This window comes from Ranitomeya imitator, chromosome 1, assembly GCF_032444005.1.
Source record: "Ranitomeya imitator isolate aRanImi1 chromosome 1, aRanImi1.pri, whole genome shotgun sequence".
Taxonomy (NCBI): Eukaryota; Metazoa; Chordata; class Amphibia; order Anura; family Dendrobatidae; genus Ranitomeya; species Ranitomeya imitator.
The window spans coordinates 423,033,955-423,052,491 of record NC_091282.1 but is presented as its reverse complement, the minus strand read 5'-3'; the positions used below and the strand labels follow the sequence as shown (position 1 = coordinate 423,052,491).

The 18,537-nt window shown below is 40.3% G+C and overlaps 1 protein-coding gene across 1 annotated transcript in view; it reads left to right on the top strand.

The window, feature by feature from the left end:
- RORB (RAR related orphan receptor B) overlaps positions 1-18,257 on the top strand; it is a 352,234-nt gene extending 333,977 nt beyond the window's left edge. Inside the window, exons 9-10 of the mRNA XM_069763311.1 lie at positions 600-712; positions 12,083-18,257. Coding sequence (XP_069619412.1) covers positions 600-712; positions 12,083-12,238 — 269 coding nt within the window. The 3' untranslated portion in view covers positions 12,239-18,257. The remainder of the gene's footprint in view (positions 1-599; positions 713-12,082) is intronic.
- Positions 18,258-18,537: the final 280 nt, after the last annotated feature.

Genomic DNA, 18,537 nt, shown 5'->3' with positions numbered 1-18,537 from the left:
TGCAGTTTTGATAAAATAACTGTTTTATTAGCATGACATTATCACTAGTGATCCTCAATATTCATGAAATCTTTATAATCCCATCCCCACCAATGATTGTCAGCTTTCTGCCTATGTACAGTGTACACAGAAAGCTGACAATCTTTGGTGTGGTCGGGGTTATACAGAGTTCAGCATTAACAGAACTGGTAGAACTGTAACAGCTAAAACAGTGATTTTATCAAAAGTACAGCAAGCAGTCCAGTAAGTGACACATCACTGGAATCAGGGTCTCTGTCCCTACATTATGCTGCTCTCAGATGGGCTAGCAAAACCTGGTGATGAATTCCCTTTAACTGTATACTGCTATATAAATTTAGCGTTAAGAATGAAGTAATTTCATTCAAACTACTGAGATGAAAGAAGCTATGACTCATTTTCTTCACTCCCGAGCAGTACATCGTTTATTTCCACTTCTTCCCACTATACAGTGAAGAACATGAACACAATGCTAGGTTAAAGGAGAGGGCAATTGTTGCTTTTGGTAAATACATCTTTATAAGACTATGCAGGTAACTGACCTTAGAAATCAATGGTAAATCTCTTTTTTAACTGTTTAGAACGGCCATGGCTTCTCGAACCAAGGAAAGTTCAAAAGCTTCAAGAGAGAATTTATTTTGCACTTCAGCATGTGATTCAGAAGAACCACTTAGATGATGAGACATTGGCAAAGGTATGTGCTAGTTATAAGCAGTGCATTGCATGTAGAAATATGGCAGCGACATACTGAGCTTAAATAACACATGACAAGTGTCCAGAAAATGTTGTGTGTGAGACTGTAAGCTGTGTGATAGCACATAACTGTCTTACAAATGTTTAGTTAAAGAGGTTGTCCACTACTTAGGCATTGATGACCTATCTTCAGGATAGGTCATCACTGCCTGATCGGTGGGAGTCCGACACCCGGTACCCCTACCAATCAGCTATTTTCTGTGGCTGCAATTGCTGCCGCCCGTAAGTACTGCTTCCAAAGCTGGCCGTCTTCTAGTAGTGGCCACTGAAGGGTACTACACATCCGTCTCCCATCCGCCGCCTATTGATTTGAATATTATGCGGAAGTGTAGTACCCTGCGCAGCCACTATCGGAAGACGGCCAGGAAGTGAGTCTTACCGGCTGGCAGCCGCCGACAACACCGATAACAGCTGACCGGCAGGAGTACCGGGTGTCAGACCCGGACCAATCAGGTGCCAAAATAGTGGGCAACCTCTTTAAACATGTATCGCCCTGATGCCTTTTAACAGAGGGTAGTGGCAAACTGCATTTTACATGACTTGCAGTATACTTTATATACTATATGTGCATTGCAAGAAGACAGACTTTACTTTGATTTTTATTCGATTTTCTTTTTCTTGTTTTTCTTACTTTTTATTTTATTTTACAGAAAAAATAATCTAATAATTGATTCATCATCATTATAACCATTTTAATTGCTACCAAACATCTCTAGAGCTAAAAAAACCAAGAGGACTTTGTAGAATGTCCTTAGATTTTATACATACAGCTCCTGTGCAGACCAAAGTTTCCTCGGTTATAGACTACAAAGAAGCTCTAATCCTGTTGACATGCTCTTTTCCATATCCCCAACTTGTTGCCTACCAGCATGACAGCATGGAGCATGACAGCAGGATTAGACTACTGTATGCCAATAGCCGCTTCACAGATGAACGGTATGGAGACTGTAGCACCACCTGTTGGAAGTAGCAACCTCATCCCATAACTTAGGACATAAAACCAAACTAGAATCTCCATTCGCACACATCCATTTTAGGGTTATTTCCCCTTATTAGAACAAAGTAGGCTGGGCAAAAGGCCTTTGATAAGACATCAACAAGGTAAGGTTTCTCTTGAAGGAAACCACCAAGTTGGCACTGATGAGGGGTAAAACCCCTGAAATCACTGTATGTAAATGTAGATTCTGGTCTGGCTCTTGTAGTATGGAGACAATGTTCATACATGTTATTGTAATAGTACCACTGTACATATTTATTTTTGTTTCATTATACATATTGAACCTGTCTACAACATTTCTTGTGATGTTAGGATGTTCTCACATGGTTCACAATGTATTAACAAAGCTTTCAATTTGTGCAGCTTGAAAATGCTAAATGAAACAAAAAATTATAATTTATAAAAGAGCTAAATATATTACACCTCTGGACATGTGAGAAAGCAAAGTGTCACATAAAATGTTCTTTGACTTGTCATCCACTATTCTGATGACATAATCTACACCTTGTCAGTTGTCACATTACAAAACATATATCTCTCACCTGATCATCACTTATTAGGATTTCCCACAATATCCGTAACAAAACTCACAACCTCCTTTGTATTCTTTTTCTTGCTTTATACGCAATTTGTGCACTGTAGATTTAAATACTGTATGTTTGATATTAAAGGGCTTCTGTTGTAAGAGAAAAAAATAAGTAACAATGAAAATGTCATTAGAAATATTAAAGACCTTTGATGACCAATTACACTTGGTTTGTCTAATAATGTAATTACTATAGAATGTTAAAGAAATATATCTTGGTACCGTGTTAGCCAGTAGATAGAAAAATATTTAGAATTGAGAGTCCTCAGTGGTTGCTACCTTTTTAATGGCTAACTGAAAAGATGGTAACAAATTGCAAGCTTTCGAGACTACACAGGTCTCTTCATCAGACAAAGACTAAAACAAATTCTGAAGAATCACATATTTATGCACAACACAGCACAGAAAAAAAAAAGGAAAAACCATGGATAAGACAGGTGACATGAAGCAGAATTACCATGAGAGATAAACAGTTATGTCCATCAATATTGGGCCAGTTCTTAGATAAGGAATGTTTTATTGTCCTCTGATTAGGATCTCTGTTGTGATGACCCCTCATAGTCTGAGGGGCAAGTTCCTTAGTTGGTTTAACCCTGCTGTTCTGTTCGGTCTGGGGAGACCTATTTTGAACTTTGGTATTTTTTGGGGTGTTCAAGATGCGGTTCTGAAACTTGTGGTTGATTGACTTAAATGAGGATGTGTCGGTCGGCCACGGGTTTCAGAGCCGCATCTTGAATATTTTAAAGAATATTGAAGTTCAAGGTCGGTCATTTTTGACCAACAGAACAGCAGGGTTAAAAAGACATAAATCCGTGCGACACATTCATTCCTCCACTAAGACTGTCAAAGGTCGTCATCAGTTTATATTCCCAGACTCTTCTGTCTCTCTGAGATTTGAAGTTACCTTTTAACACAAGTAATTTCATGTCCATAATGTTATGATTTGGAAGACAAAAATGTATTGCCACAGGTAGATCCATTCTTTTTTCTCTTATTGTATGGCGGTGAGAATTCGTTCTTGTTCTAAGCTTTTGCCCTGTCTCCCCCATATACAGACCCCCAGTTGGACATTTAGTACAAATAATTAGGTACCCCACATTAGAAGTGTCGCAGCTGAAAGTACCTGGTATCACACAATATATACAGAGAGATATTCACTTATCTCATAGCTTTATATAGTCTATTACATACACACTAGTTAAGAGTCGACTTCCGATTCTTAAACTGAAGAACAGCACATCAGCAAAATAATAAAAACACATTTAATATTTAAAAAGTGTTAAACATCAGAATTATTCATTCATTCATTATTCATATATTATTCATATATAAAACATTATATGCAAGGATATATAGATGAATCTCCCTGGAATGTTTGGTATGTTTATACTGAAAGATCAATACATATTTGCCAAATGGCAATCGTTTAATAGCCGATTCAGAAAGACCGACAACATTTAATACAGCAGGTGAAATAAGTATTGACAATGTCACAAGTTTCTAAGTAAATATATTTCTAAAGGTGCTATTGACATGAAATTCACACCAGCTGTTGGTAACAATTCATGCCATCCACACAGGCAAATAAATCAAACCATAGATGTCCATAAATTAAGTTACCGTATATACTCGAGTATAAGCCGACCCGAGTATAAGCCGACCCCCCTAATTTTGCCACAAAAAACTGGGAAAACTTATTGACCCGAGTATAAGCCTAGGGTGGAAATGTAGCATTTACCGGTGAATTTCAAAAATAAAAATAGATCATTATTTCCCCATAGCTGTGCCATATAGTGCTCTGCACCGTTCATATTGCCCCATAGATGCTGCACAGATGCCCCATATAGTGCTGTGTGCCGTTCATACTGCCCCATAGATGCTGCACAGATGCCCCATATAGTGCTGTGTGCCGTTCGTACTGCCCCCATAGATGCTGCACAGATGCCCCATATAGTGCTGTGTGCCGTTCATACTGCCCCCATATAGTGCTGTGTGCCGTTCATACTGCCCCATATAGTGCTGTGTGCCGTTCATACTGCCCCCATATAGTGCTGTGTGCCGTTCATACTGCCCCCATATAGTGCTGTGTGCCGTTCATACTGCCCCCATATAGTGCTGTGTGCCGTTCATACTGCCCCCATATAGTGCTGTGTGCCGTTCATACTGCCCCCATATAGTGCTGTGTGCCGTTCATACTGCCCCCATATAGTGCTGTGTGCCGTTCATACTGCCCCCATATAGTGCTGTGTGCCGTTCATACTGCCCCCATATAGTGCTGTGTGCCGTTCATACTGCCCCCATATAGTGCTGTGTGCCGTTCATACTGCCCCCATATAGTGCTGTGTGCCGTTCATACTGCCCCCATATAGTGCTGTGTGCCGTTCATACTGCCCCCATATAGTGCTGTGTGCCATTCATACTGCCCCCATATAGTGCTGTGTGCCGTTCATACTGCCCCCATATAGTGCTGTGTGCCGTTCATACTGCCCCCATATAGTGCTGTGTGCCGTTCATACTGCCCCCATATAGTGCTGTGTGCCGTTCATACTGCCCCCATAGATGCTGCACATAAATCTGTGCTGCCGCTGCTGCTGCTGCAATAAAAAAAAAAACCACATACTCACCTCCCTTGATTGCAGCTCCCAGCGTCCGGTCCCGGCGCCTCCATCTTCCCGGCGTCTCTGCTCTGACTGATCAGGCAGAGGGCGCCGCGCACACTATATGCGTCATCGCGCCCTCTGCCTGAACAGTCAGAGCGCAGACGCCGGGAAGATGGAGGCGCCGGGAAGATGGAGCGACGCCCGGCGGCTGGAACGCGGACAGGTGAATATAACATACTTACCTAGTCCCAGCGATCCTCGCGCTGTCCCTGCCTTCCTCCCCGTCTTCTGTGCTGCAGCATCTTCCTGTCAGCGGTCACCGGCACCGCTGATTAGAGAAATGAATAGGCGGCTCCGCCCCTATGGGAGGTGGAGCCGCTTATTCATATCTCTAATGAGCGGTCCCACGTGACCGCTGAAGAGGGGAAGACGCTGCAGCACAGAAGACGGGGAGGAAGGCAGGGACAGCGCGAGGATCGCTGGGACTAGGTAAGTATACCTCAGCGCCCTCTCCCCCTCACCCGCCGACCCCACCACTACCGTGACTCGAGTATAAGCCGAGGGGGGCACTTTCAGCCCAAAAATTTGGGCTGAAAATCTCGGCTTATACTCGAGTATATACGGTATGTGTAATAATGAGAAATGACACAGGGAAAAATTATTGTACACTAGTGTTGAGCCACCACCCTAGTGTTCGGGTTCAGTTCGGTTCGTCAAACAGGAACGTCTTCGACGAAATGTTCGTCGAACGTTCGACGAACACCGTTGAACCCCATTGAAACCAGTGGCAGGAAAACACAAACACATACAAACACATTGAAAACACATATAAAACACCTTAAAAGGTGTCAAAAAGCTGACAGTCTGCTCAGAAGACACAACAAACACATGGAAAAGTCACAACTACATATAGTCATGGGAAAAGAAAAGAGGTGGAGGAGTAAAAGGAGGAGGAGACACAGATATAGGCATGTCATGCCCTTCTAAAATCAAGAAAGGCTGGAGTAAAAATCTAAACTCACTCTACCAACACCCAGACGTCTTGACAAAAAAAAGAAAAAAAGAAATATCTTTAGGTAGAATGGCGGCGGGTCCATTCAGAACACTTTCCTTAGAAGACGTAGTGGTACCCCCTTTGGAAATTGTGCCAAAAAAATGAACCCAATACATTCAGACTAATCCACCATTTGTCATATCCAAGGGGCAGGTCAGTAAACGACAACATCGACGCGGAACCAAGTACAGTACTATGTACTGTACCTCCATTGACGAGGCAATCAGGCGGGTCAAGAAGTTGGTAAGGGGCACCCTAATGGCCAAAACAGACATTGAGGGGGCGTTCCGGTTACTACCTGTGCCTCCGAATAGTGTCCTCCCATTGGGCTGCTTCTGTGAAGGAGCATGCTACATAGATTGCTGTTTGCCCATGGGGTGCTCCATATCCTGCTCACTATTTGAGGCGTTTAGTTGCTTCCTCAAATGTGTCATCATGGACGTTTGTAAGGCGGCACATATTATCCATTACCTCGACGACTTCTTATGTCTGGGCCCAAAAGATTCGCCACAGTGTGAAAACACGCGGTAGTCCACCTGTGAGAAGGAGAGAGCTGGAGGGAGAGTGGACATCCCAGAGCCGAGGGGTTAGATTGAGAAAGAAAGAAGGCAGTGTAGCTTGCTTTATGGGTGGGGTACTCTGCGGAGTAGCAGAAATTGCTACTAGGCCCAAAAGGATTTCATGGGCCAAATGCCGTTAAAAAATAGTAGTTAGGTAAACAGGTGGTGTAGCTTGCTTCATGGGTGGGGTACGCTGCTGAGTTGCACCAAATTCTACTAGGCCCAAAATGATTTCCTGGGCTAGATGCCGTTAAAAAATAGTACTTAGGTAAACAGGTGGTGTAGCTTGCTTCATGGGTGGGGTACGCTGCTGAGTAGCTCCAAATTCTATTAGGCCCAAAAGGAATTCCTGGGCTAGATGCCGTTACAAAATAGTAGATTGGTAAACAGGCGGTGTAGCTTGCTTCATGGGTTGGGTAAGCTACTGAGTAGCACCAAATTCTACTAGGCCCAAAAGGATTTCCTGGGCTAGATGCCGTTACAAAATAGTAGTTAGGTAAACAGGCGGTGTAGCTTGCTTCATGGGTGGGGTACGCTGCTGAGTAGCACAAAATGCTATTAGGTACAAAACGATTTTCTGGGCTAGATGCAGTTAAAAATTAGTAATTAGATCAACAGGCGGTGTAGTTTGCTTCATGGGTGAAGTACGCTGCTGAGCAGCACCAAATTCTACGAGGCCCAAAAGGATTTCCTGGGCTAGATGCCGTTTAAAAATAGTAGTTAGGTAAACAGGTGGTGTAGCTTGCTTCATGGGTGGGGTACGCTGCTGAGTAGCACCAAATTCTACTAGGCCCAAAAGGATTTCCTGGACTAGATGCTGTTAAAAAATAGTAAACAGGCAATGGGTGGCTGGGCTACTCTGCTGACTAGCAGACACTGCTCCTAGGCCCTAAACTATTAACTGGATTAGATGCAGTGAAAATAGAGATACACAGGCGGTGTAGTTAGTTTCACAGGCGGGCTAGTCTGCTAATGTAGAAACAGGAACACATGGGCTACTTGCACAGTGAACAAGTCTGTATGATCATGTTCACACACCACCAAGAAACCTGAAGACACAAAAGAGAATAGTAAAACCAAAAACACTCAGTTTGAAAAAATGTTGCAGTAATCCGCAAGTGCTAGTAAAAGATGTAAAAAACAGGGTATTTGGTTGATATGTTTTTTGCAAAAAATGTATACTAAGCTGCTCTACCAATCTTCACGGTATACCCTTATCAGAGCAGTCCTAACTAATGTATGCAATCCCAATTCATTAGTTAGGACTGCTCTGATAAGGGTATACCGTGAAGATTGGTAGAGCAGCTTAGTATACATTTTTTGCAAAAAACGTATCAACCAAATACCCTGTTTTTTACATCTTTTACTAGCACTTGCGGATTACTGCAACATTTTTTCAAACTGAGTGTTTTTGGTTTTACTATTCTCTTTTGTGTCTTCAGGTTTCTTGGTGGTGTGTGAACATGATCATACAGACTTGTTCACTGTGCAAGTAGCCCATGTGTTCCTGTTTCCAAATTGTTCTCTTGTGTCTACAAGACTGGGGAGTTCCACCACTCCTCTTGGGCTATCTGCACAAAAGCTGTTCTACCCTGTATGCACACATGGATTTTTCCTCTCTGAACCCTGTTCACACAGGTTATATACAGATGATCAGGTTTTTAAATACATCAGATAGGGATTGCATACATTAGTTAGGACTGCTCTGATAAGGGTATACCGTGAAGATTGGTAGAGCAGATTAGTATACATTTTTTGCAAAAAACGTATCAACCAAATACCCTGTTTTTTACATCTTTTACTAGCACTTGCGGATTACTGCAACATTTTTTCAAACTGAGTGTTTTTGGTTTTACTATTCTCTTTTGTGTCTTCTAGTCTGCTAATGTGCAGACACTGCTCCTAGGCCCAAAACTATTAACTGGGTTAGATGCAGTAAAAATTGAGATACACAGGCGGTGTAGTTAGTTTCACAGGTGGGCTACTCAGATGATTATCAGACAATGCTACTAGCCCAAAAGGATTGGCTGAGCTAGATTACACCAAATGCTGTGACAAACACTTGCACAGCACTGGCACAGACCTGCCTAGCAAACAGTGCTATGAACTACTGTAACCTACCCTGAAAAGGGCTGATATTACAACTAGTCCCGACTCCCTAAACCTATCTCTCTGTATAGCGCCCACAGCAGCAGCGGTGCCGTCTAACACTAAGCTGCAGCAGTGAGGAAATCGTGGCGACGGGGCAAATGGCTGGTTCTTATAGGGCAAGGAGGACATGTGACATACACAGCCAATGACACATGCCCTTGCTTGTGTGCGTCACATGCACATTGCTGTGTTTGTGCGCACTGCTGATAGGCTGAGAGACTGCACCGCCCCACTGTAAATGCGGGAAATAAAAAAAATGGAGATCTGCGTTATTTCAGCACAGATCTTTCCCCCCCGCCCACCATACACTGAAACAGTCTATTAACAATGATAAATAGTTTTAATGTGCAAATCAAGCTATGCTTTTGGTGAACGAACAGTTATCGAACAGAAACTCGAACAGCCGAATTTTAAGCAAATTGTTCGGGTTTGTCGAACGACTCAAACACCGCCCAAAATAGCTCGGATTTGAAATTGGCGAACAGTTCGACTCGAACACCGCTCATCTCTATTGAAGACATGAAAAAAGAGAGGTGCAAAAAACCATTGAAAATCATGACACCAGTTGAAATCTATCAGTAATTACAAACCAATTCTGCCATTTAGTGAAAAACAATATCAACTGGTTCAACTGATGGCCTATAAAAATGTGTCTCATTACCAAGATGCTACACAAGAAACATCTGATGATGGGTAAAATCAGTGATCTGTGTCAAGACCTTTGCAACCTTATTGTTGCAAAACGTACTGATGGCATTGGTTGCAGAAGAATTTCTAAACTACTGAAAGTTCCTATGAGCACTGTTGGGGCCATAATCTGGAAGTGGAAAGAACATAATTTTACCATAAGCCGGCCATGACCAGGCGCTCGCCGAAAGATTACCGACAGAAAAGTGAAAGTAGTTATCAGAAGAGTTGTCCATGAGCCAAGGACCACCTGTGGAGAGCTAAAGAAACACCAGGAATAAGCAGATATAATTGTTTAAAAAAAATAAACTATAAGTATTGCACGCAACCTCTATGGTCTGTATACACTGTCACCATGCAAGACTCCATTGCTGAACAAAAAGCATGTTCAAGTGTATTTAAAGCGAATGTGTCATCAGGATTTTGCTAAGTACACAACACACATTGTCAGGTTGGTGCTGTTACACTGATTAAAATTATACCTGGGTTGAAGAAATCAGTCTTGTGGTTCTTGTTTAATGTGTGTTTGTAGTTTTGAGATAATGAGATGCTCTTGCTCCCAGATGTGCCAGTGGGTGGGTCTTTTTTGGTGCTCTGGCCTAATCATCATCATTCTATACTTAAAAGACAGGTCACTGAACCTTCAGTGACCTGCCTCCTATTTTAAATACTGCACCTTCGCATTTAATATTCTGGTCCTCAAAAAAAAAAAGTTGATTCAACAAAATGACACCACCACCGATGCCCTCAATTTGCGTATGCACTGCCCACTGTGGTCCGGGGACCAGTGTGGGAGCGTTGCTATGTTCAGCAGCGATGACTTCCTATTCTTGTATGTGCTCTCACACTGGACCTTGGGACACAGTGGGTGATTATGCACAGATTGAGAGCATCACTTGCCTATAGATGCTACTGCACATGTGCCGCCGGCATTGCCAATTTGTTGAAGCATCATTTTTTTGGGAAGGCCAGAATCCTAAATGTATGGGCGCAGTATTCAAAATAGCAGGCAGATCATTGAAGGTAAAATTGTCCTGTCATTTAAGCCCAAAATGATGGTGATGAGGGAAAACCAACAAATAGAGACCTGCCCTTAGGCATGCCCTGTAGCATGAACATCTCATTAACTCAAATCTACAAACACAGGTTAAACAAGAACCACAAGATGTATTTCTTCAGCCCAGGTATCATTTCCATCAGTGTAACAGTGTCAGCATGATAATGCATGCGAGCAGACGTCTTTGGGACTAAGTCTTACTTTTCCCCTTCTGAGCATGCCCAGGGTAAGATCTTTCATTGGAGATCAAGGGTCACATGCTCAGGTATTGCAGCAATTCCCATTGGTCCTCTAGGAAGGTCCTGAAGTTGCTCAAGTTCTGTGGCAGCCTCCCATTGGACCTTCTGGGAAGGTCCTGTAGTTGCTGCAGCTATAAAAGGTTCACATGACCGCACGGCCATGGCTAGTATTAATCCTTGTTATGTGCTTTGCACCAGTGTGGTCATGTATGCCTGTGGTCAGGGTCGGTTGTAAAATCCAATAAAATACCGGTACCTCCGGTCAGGAGTTTGGTTGCTTGTATTCAGGGCCCGGCTGAAATAAGCCACTAGAATACCGGCTCCACCGGTGAGGAATTGGTTATGTGCTTTCCTGACTGTGTGACCACTGACTGCTATCTGCTCTGCAGTTATCCGTGTGCTTCTGTGAGCTTAACAGGACACAGTCCTTTTCTATATCAGCGACTCTTTTGACGTATACCGCCATATAGTGCCATTTACTAGCATCAGGTTCCTCCTGCACAGTGGACCCCCGGCTGCGAACGCACCAATAACATCATCTATATTTACAGTACTTGGTGCGTTCCGCTAGCCCTAACAGCATGTGACTAGCTTCTCCAAACAGGAGGAGTCTTTAAGCTGTCATCACCAACAAAGGCTTTTGTAAGAATTATTACCGTACTTACATTTCACTAAGAATGTCCAATACTTTTTTCCCTGTTTCATTTCTCATTATTATACATAACGTAATTTATGAACATCTATGGTTTGATTTCTTTGCCTGTGTAAATTAGATGGGTTGTTACCGACATCTTGTGAGAATTTCATGTCAAAAGCACCTCTACAAATATATTTACTTTGAAAATTGGTGACGCGTTGAATATTTATTTAACCCACTGTATACACACAGTAAAAGATTATTCTGTGCAAATAGGCTGCCATTGATCTCAGCAGCACAGGTCCCGTTTTCACATGACAATGCGCTACCAAGAACAATAATCTTTTACGCCAGCCAACAGATCATGTCACTCATTGAATGAGAATTTTGCTCAGTCATTGAGTGTTCCGCAGCCTATTTACAATGATTGCCTATGAATGCTAGGTCCCAATAATCAAGCAGTGTAAATGTACCTTTACAGATGTTTAGGTTTTCCCAGTTTCACCCCCCAAATGTAGGGTCCCTTCTGAAAAGGTTGCCTCAATTAGTCCTGTTCTGTTGATATAGAATCTTGTTATTACAGAGTTAATTCATCATCAGGTTAGGCAAGGAGTTAATGTTACGCATCACGATATCTTGCCGCATCTAGTATGTGTGTCGGGTTAGAAACTGCTACAGCTGTAGCCTCCCTTAGGATAAAGTATGAATTGATATATTAACTTATCTTTTTCATTTCTTCACAGTTAATAGCCAAGATACCAAACATAACTGCACTTTGCAACTTACATGGAGAGAAGCTGCAGGTATTTAAGCAATCTCACCCAGAGATAGTGAATACTCTATTCCCTCCATTGTACAAGGAGCTATTTAATCCTGACTCAAGCACTGGCTGCAAGTGAAGACAGCGGGATTTTTCGCTTCGCTATGGAATGCATCACTACTAAGACAAAAGAAATGTGCTCAAAAGGACTGATGAAAACCACAAAAGAAACAAAAAAGCAAACATCACTACAGCAGCACTAGGAATGTCCTGCACTTACTAGAATTATTTTTCACCGCTACAGTTTGAAGAATGTAAATATGCACCTCTGAGTGGGGCTCGCTCTTTCTCTTCTTCTAATTAACTGTTTGGTTTTCCTTTGGAACTGACCGTTTAACACTTTTGCTGCCAGAGGCTGCTGCAGAAAATAAAAGGTATTGCAAAGACCTCTGGTAGCCGAAGCATTTATCTTAATATATAGAACACTGGGTGTATTTACTTTTTTTTTATATATATATAATTTGAGAGACAACAATTTATAGAATTTTATTGTAGATATCATTATGAGCATATACTTCTACAGTATTACTCTTATTTCTGGATTACTGTTTCATCTCTAATTTAAGTGAATTTGACTTTTTTTATATGTTTTAGATGCATGTGTAGATGGTAATGGTGTATATATATGTATATATACATATACATGCATATATACATATGTATACACTGATAACTGCACCTTTGCCGTGGTGTAACCCTGTACTTACACTCCCACTCTGCTAGTTTTCTTTCTGTCTTTCTTTGATGATGTTGTGTTTTTCCCCTTTCAATTTATGTATTTAATTTATGTTTGGGCAATCAAGTTTCATTCAAAGAAGCCATTGTTTGAACGATAATTGCCAATGTATTGTATACTTACCAAATGGTAAAAATGTCACATTGGGTTATGTACAGTAAAAAGCATGCCAGGTGTGTAATGGTTGAAAATGACACAACTCTCCCATCCAGAAACAAATATCCTTCTACAAGTGATGACGTTGAAAGGCGGAACGGGCTCTTGTAAATGATAAAAGAACAAGATATAGTTTTAAGGAAAATATACTGTATATTTTTACTGAATTCTTCATAGTATGTACCTTTGTACTTCAGATATACAGCTGTTTTTGAACACATACAAATTGCATTAGTAGCTTGAATCCTGAAAACTGGAGATGGTTGAGCTAGTGTTAGATATACTCCGCTCATACAGTTTTAAACTCAAAGTTATTAGAATGTAGAATCCGGCTGACATACAATTTTTGTACATTTGCATTGGTGTTTCCACTACTTAAGTATGTGTACTGGCAACACCATGTGAGTAATGGAGATGATAGACCTTTGAACCCTCTCGACATTTCAATGAGAACATGGTAGAAGCTTAGAAGGTAGTAAATTAATTACAGTACATCGAAGGACAAGTTTACACATGCCTTCCTTGCCCCATATACTATAAATATATCATTCCTTAGAAAAGCAACTTTGAATTTTTCTATAAATAAGCCTGTAAGTCCATGAGGTTGTGCCAATTCCCTGCTACTGCACTGATTTTCGGCAATACTCATCACCTAGTGTTACCTCCTTGAGCTTGATTGACATATTTTTATCATTCCGTGTCTCTGTTTTGAGTAACGCTGAACAGACATCAAAAAGTCCATGTTGAAGACACTAGGCAGGCAAGTCCATTTTGATGACACTAGGCAGGCAAGTCCATGTTGATGACACTAGGCAAACAAGTCCATGTTGATGACACTAGGCAGACAAGTCCATGTTGATGACACTAGGTAGACAAGTCCATGTTGACGACACTAGGCAGGCAAGTCCATGTTGATGACACTAGGCAGGCAAGTCCATGTTGATGACACTAGGCAGGCAAGTCCATGTTGATGACACTAGGCAGGCAAGTCCATGTTGATGACACTAGGCAGGCAAGTCCATGTTGATGATGCTAGACAGGGAATAATGCAGTTAATCAGTGCCCTGGTTGCAAATTGCCCCAATCCTTGGGGTTCTTACATCTACATTTATAGCAGGAAAACTAGATTTTCTTACCAATGGAATACCCACTTGCAGCCAGTAATGGCATAATGGTTCAACTTGTTTTTTACTACCCTACCCAGGAAAGTAATTATTCTGATGGCCTTAAAGCAAGTGATAAGTTCCCCCAAACTACATTAGTTCCTGCTTTCTTTGAATTATATTAAGTAAAATAAGCAGTATGACACCCGTGTCAGCTACACAGTCCTGTTTCTTGTCTAATAATATATAGCAAGTAGAGCAATAAATATACAAGTTACTAGAAATGTGCAGCTTTCCTAGAGTCCTCTACCAAACTCAAACACTCTATTAAACATAGTCATTTTGGACCTTACATAGCTTTACCATTCAGTGACCTTCCATGAAAATAAATAAAAACAAATAAATGCAAAGGAAAATGATATACAACATTTCTAATTTGGATAACATGCCATAGGGTCACACAAAAAAACACTGAAAAAACATGGAATACAAATGGTAAGACCAACTCTTCTACACTTTCTTTTCCAGACTGTCTTATGAGAAATAGAGCAATCCACAAGATGGTTACTCAATACAACAATTCCACAGATGGATTAATTTTATAACTTAGAGTGTCACAGCATTTAGCTTTCTGGAACTTCACCAGCCAGAACATGGTGATGCGTAGACCTCAGTAATGGTCACAGTCCTCACATATATCTTTGATTTTCTATAATTTTATTACTGAACCCAATATGCCATAAAATAAACTCAAAAACACCCTGTAAAATACAACTTTAAAGAAAGTTTAGAGCTGAGCACATCCCAGAGGCCAAGTAAATGGCTTGAATTTTCTTATTGCCAAATTGACACTGGATTGACCCTCTAAAGTCTCTATTATTCGTCCATCACTGCATTTCTTAAACTGTTATAGATCCGAAATTACCAAAAAGAGAAGAATATGAAAATAAGTGTTAGGAAACATATTACTTGTGAAGTGGAAAATGATACAAATGATGTTTCCGTTAATTCCATAAATATCAGTAAACTCTATACAAAGACCTCTACGGTACTACAGGCATACAATACCTTGAGTGCGCTAAGAAGCCAAATTTATTGACCAATCTTCAATCTGGCAAAAGTTTTTCATCCAATGTCTAATGGCTATTCAGTTTGATAATTCCATGGAAATAGATGACATACAAGGGATTCTGTAGACAGATGTACACAATGTCTTCATGTACGACAAGGGCCTAATCCTATTTAGAGTAAATGTCCCTTCTGTGAGTCTTTTGTTTCAAGAATGACTTCCGAGGGTCATATTCTCTGTCAATGGTAGATTACTCTGTAGATTGCTAGAACACCAGGGTAATAGAACAGCGGCCAATTAAACAATTTGTTTAATACTTTTCAGTCATCTATAGTTTAAGATAGACTTTAAGATTTTTTAAAGGCTTTAATGGTATAGTATGTCATTATTCACCCTTTGAGATACTGACTGTAGCATTATTTTGGTCTCTGTTATTTTTTGGGGAAAAAAAATGATGTGGAAGATTCTCACAGCCAAAATAGCATAAGATGTATAGATAATCAAAACTACTAAGCATTTGATATAATATACTTAAACATTTTTCAAATTGATTTTTTTCCTCATACATTTTTACATTAAGTAAATTAGTTGATCCTATTTTTACTAATGTAGCTAAAGAGAAGCACTTTTTTGACAAAAGCACAACTGATACTTGATAACATGACAATTACACCTTGTAATATCTTTTTGGCGCATTAAATCACATTATGACTAAGGGGTTGCTTGTTATTAAAGATGAAGGATTTATCAATTTACAATTGAACTTCTTTAATCTTGGTAACATTTATTCTTCACGATGACAATCACTGCTTAATGCAGAAGTTGCACTGCTGACCACTCAGGGATGTTTACTGCAAAATAATGTGAAGTGGAGTTAGGGACATATGCAACGTTCCTTCAAATGACCATGTCTTATTAAATGAAAACTGGAAAAAAAATCAGGAATAGATACTAAATAAATAATAACCTCATGGTCAAAGGATTTCAGAAGCCGAGTCCTTGATTTTTGTAAAAAACTGATCTTCTTTGCATTTCTTAAAGCAATATTGAGTTTCCCTTGCACTATGTGGTACCCTAAAATGCTAACCATTTTTGAAAGTTTCTCAATAAAATTTATATATTAAATCATATTATACATGACTAACAGTCACCCATGTTTATCCTTTAAAAAATGCTGAATTATAACACACACTCATATATGTCCAAAATGCGAGGACTCTGTCACCACCTCCATGGAACCATTATAAGACATGTGCCATAGATAGACAGAACCACATTGACCTTTTAAGTAGTTTTCCCGTCTTCAGACAATCCTTTCTCAATTCCCATGTTTCACCCTTGTAAAATAATAACACCTATAGCAAACATGACTTTGGTGTCAGCGCCATTCCAGCTGTGTCAACACTGGCCCTCCCAGGGACCGCGTGACATTTTTATGTCATGTGATCCCTGTGGGCCAATCAGCGCTGGCTTCACCCTGCCCGCATTCAGGCAGTTGCTGCTTTCTCACTTCCTCCGGATGTATGTGATTTTACAAGATGGAAACATGGGGATTAAGAAGGGGATGTCCAAGTAGTGGACAACCTCTTTAATGTATCAGTGGAATTTGTTATAACAGCTTTCATTCCACCAGAAAAAAAGCCCAGTATTTTGTGATATATTCCTATAATTTTACTGGAATCTGCAAAGAGATGTGAATTCAGCCATATTATAAGATAAAGAACACGGGTCATAAACAGTAGAGCAAGAACATCAGCCCATTATTCTCATTGTAAAGCGACAGATACACACTAGTAGGTATACAAACTGCCATTAATTTCCTAGTTATATATATATACATATATAATGCACTAGTATAACATTAGGCATCAGTATGTTTTTCCTTCCTCTGCAAAGCAAACTCTAAACCATCTGACATTTTGTCTTTGATACATGCCCTTTTAGCTAAACCCCCAAAATAATCCATACTTACTAGAACTATTAAATGCATTCATCACACAATAGTAGATAAGAAATGATTAAAACTCCAACTAATTAGCAAAATAATACAGTTTCTATTCCAAACCATCTACTTATGCATACCAAGCTGTGATTAGCTAAATAAATCTGAAGTACATTGACATACTACTCAAATTAACTGTGAAATAATAATTTAACCTTTTACTCCACAGTAATTGATGTTTATTTCATTCAAGTCTGAAATATCTTATATCCATCCAAATTATTAATTCAGTTTGGTTATTTGGGCCTCAGCAGTCATAACAATTAATCATAAATTGGATTTATAGAGAAGTTACTGCTAAGGAGTCCTATTTGTAGGATGATGGCACATGGACACGTTCTATGGTAGTGAACACTATAAACAGGGATGGACATACAATTGGGGCAAACTTGCCGCCTGGGGGCCCAACAGAGAAGGAGACCCACTTCCACCTCCAAAGCAGCCAACAGATTCTGTCATAGACAAATCACGGGGAGAATTCTGATGAAGTATTGGACCCATATACTGTTCTTGAACATGGGCCCTTTTCTGTCTTCATTATAAATCAGTCTTAGCAGTTTTCCAACTGGTATCTCACAAATAATGATTAGTTGGATGGTTGGTTGGTATGTTAGTGGAATGGCTCACTGGTATGAAACGTGATCTTGTGCCATGATCCATAAAGCTGATCTTGGCTCACTACAGGCAAGTTGATAAATATCTGCATTTGTATGCAGGGTTACCCTATTACTAAGGCTCCTAAAATACCATTGTCCCGTTATGGCTACATACACATCACGCTCAATGCATGCACTTGGGGAATGTACCAGGCAAACACAAACTGGTGGAGAGTGGTTGGTGTCATGTATACATAGTTTGCACTGTTTGAATTCAATGGCTCGTAATTGTGCTTTAAGATGGTTAAAACACAGCAGCAATAATTGTAAATGCACAGTACCAACTTGTTAAAATTGTGGATATGTATGCTGTCTTTTGTAATTTTGTGTAAAGAATATCTGCAGCTTTTTATTTTTGAATTAAATGAATGAGATTAACAAAATAGCTCCTTTGTTTCCGAAAACCCACATTAAGGTCAGACTCATAAGCATATTTTGGGCCTCAGTAGAATTCATTTCCTCTCTTCTCCACTTTACTATCGGTTTATATTCTCCTGTCTGAAGTAGCAACCTTCAACAGGATTATAAAGCAGGCAAGGACAGATGGGAGACTACAGAGAGCAGACTATACCTTAAAGGCTGGTCTGTCGTAAAACCCAACTCATAAAAATCACTTGTATCTGTCTTGATTAGACTTTGAGCTTAGCAAATCAGAA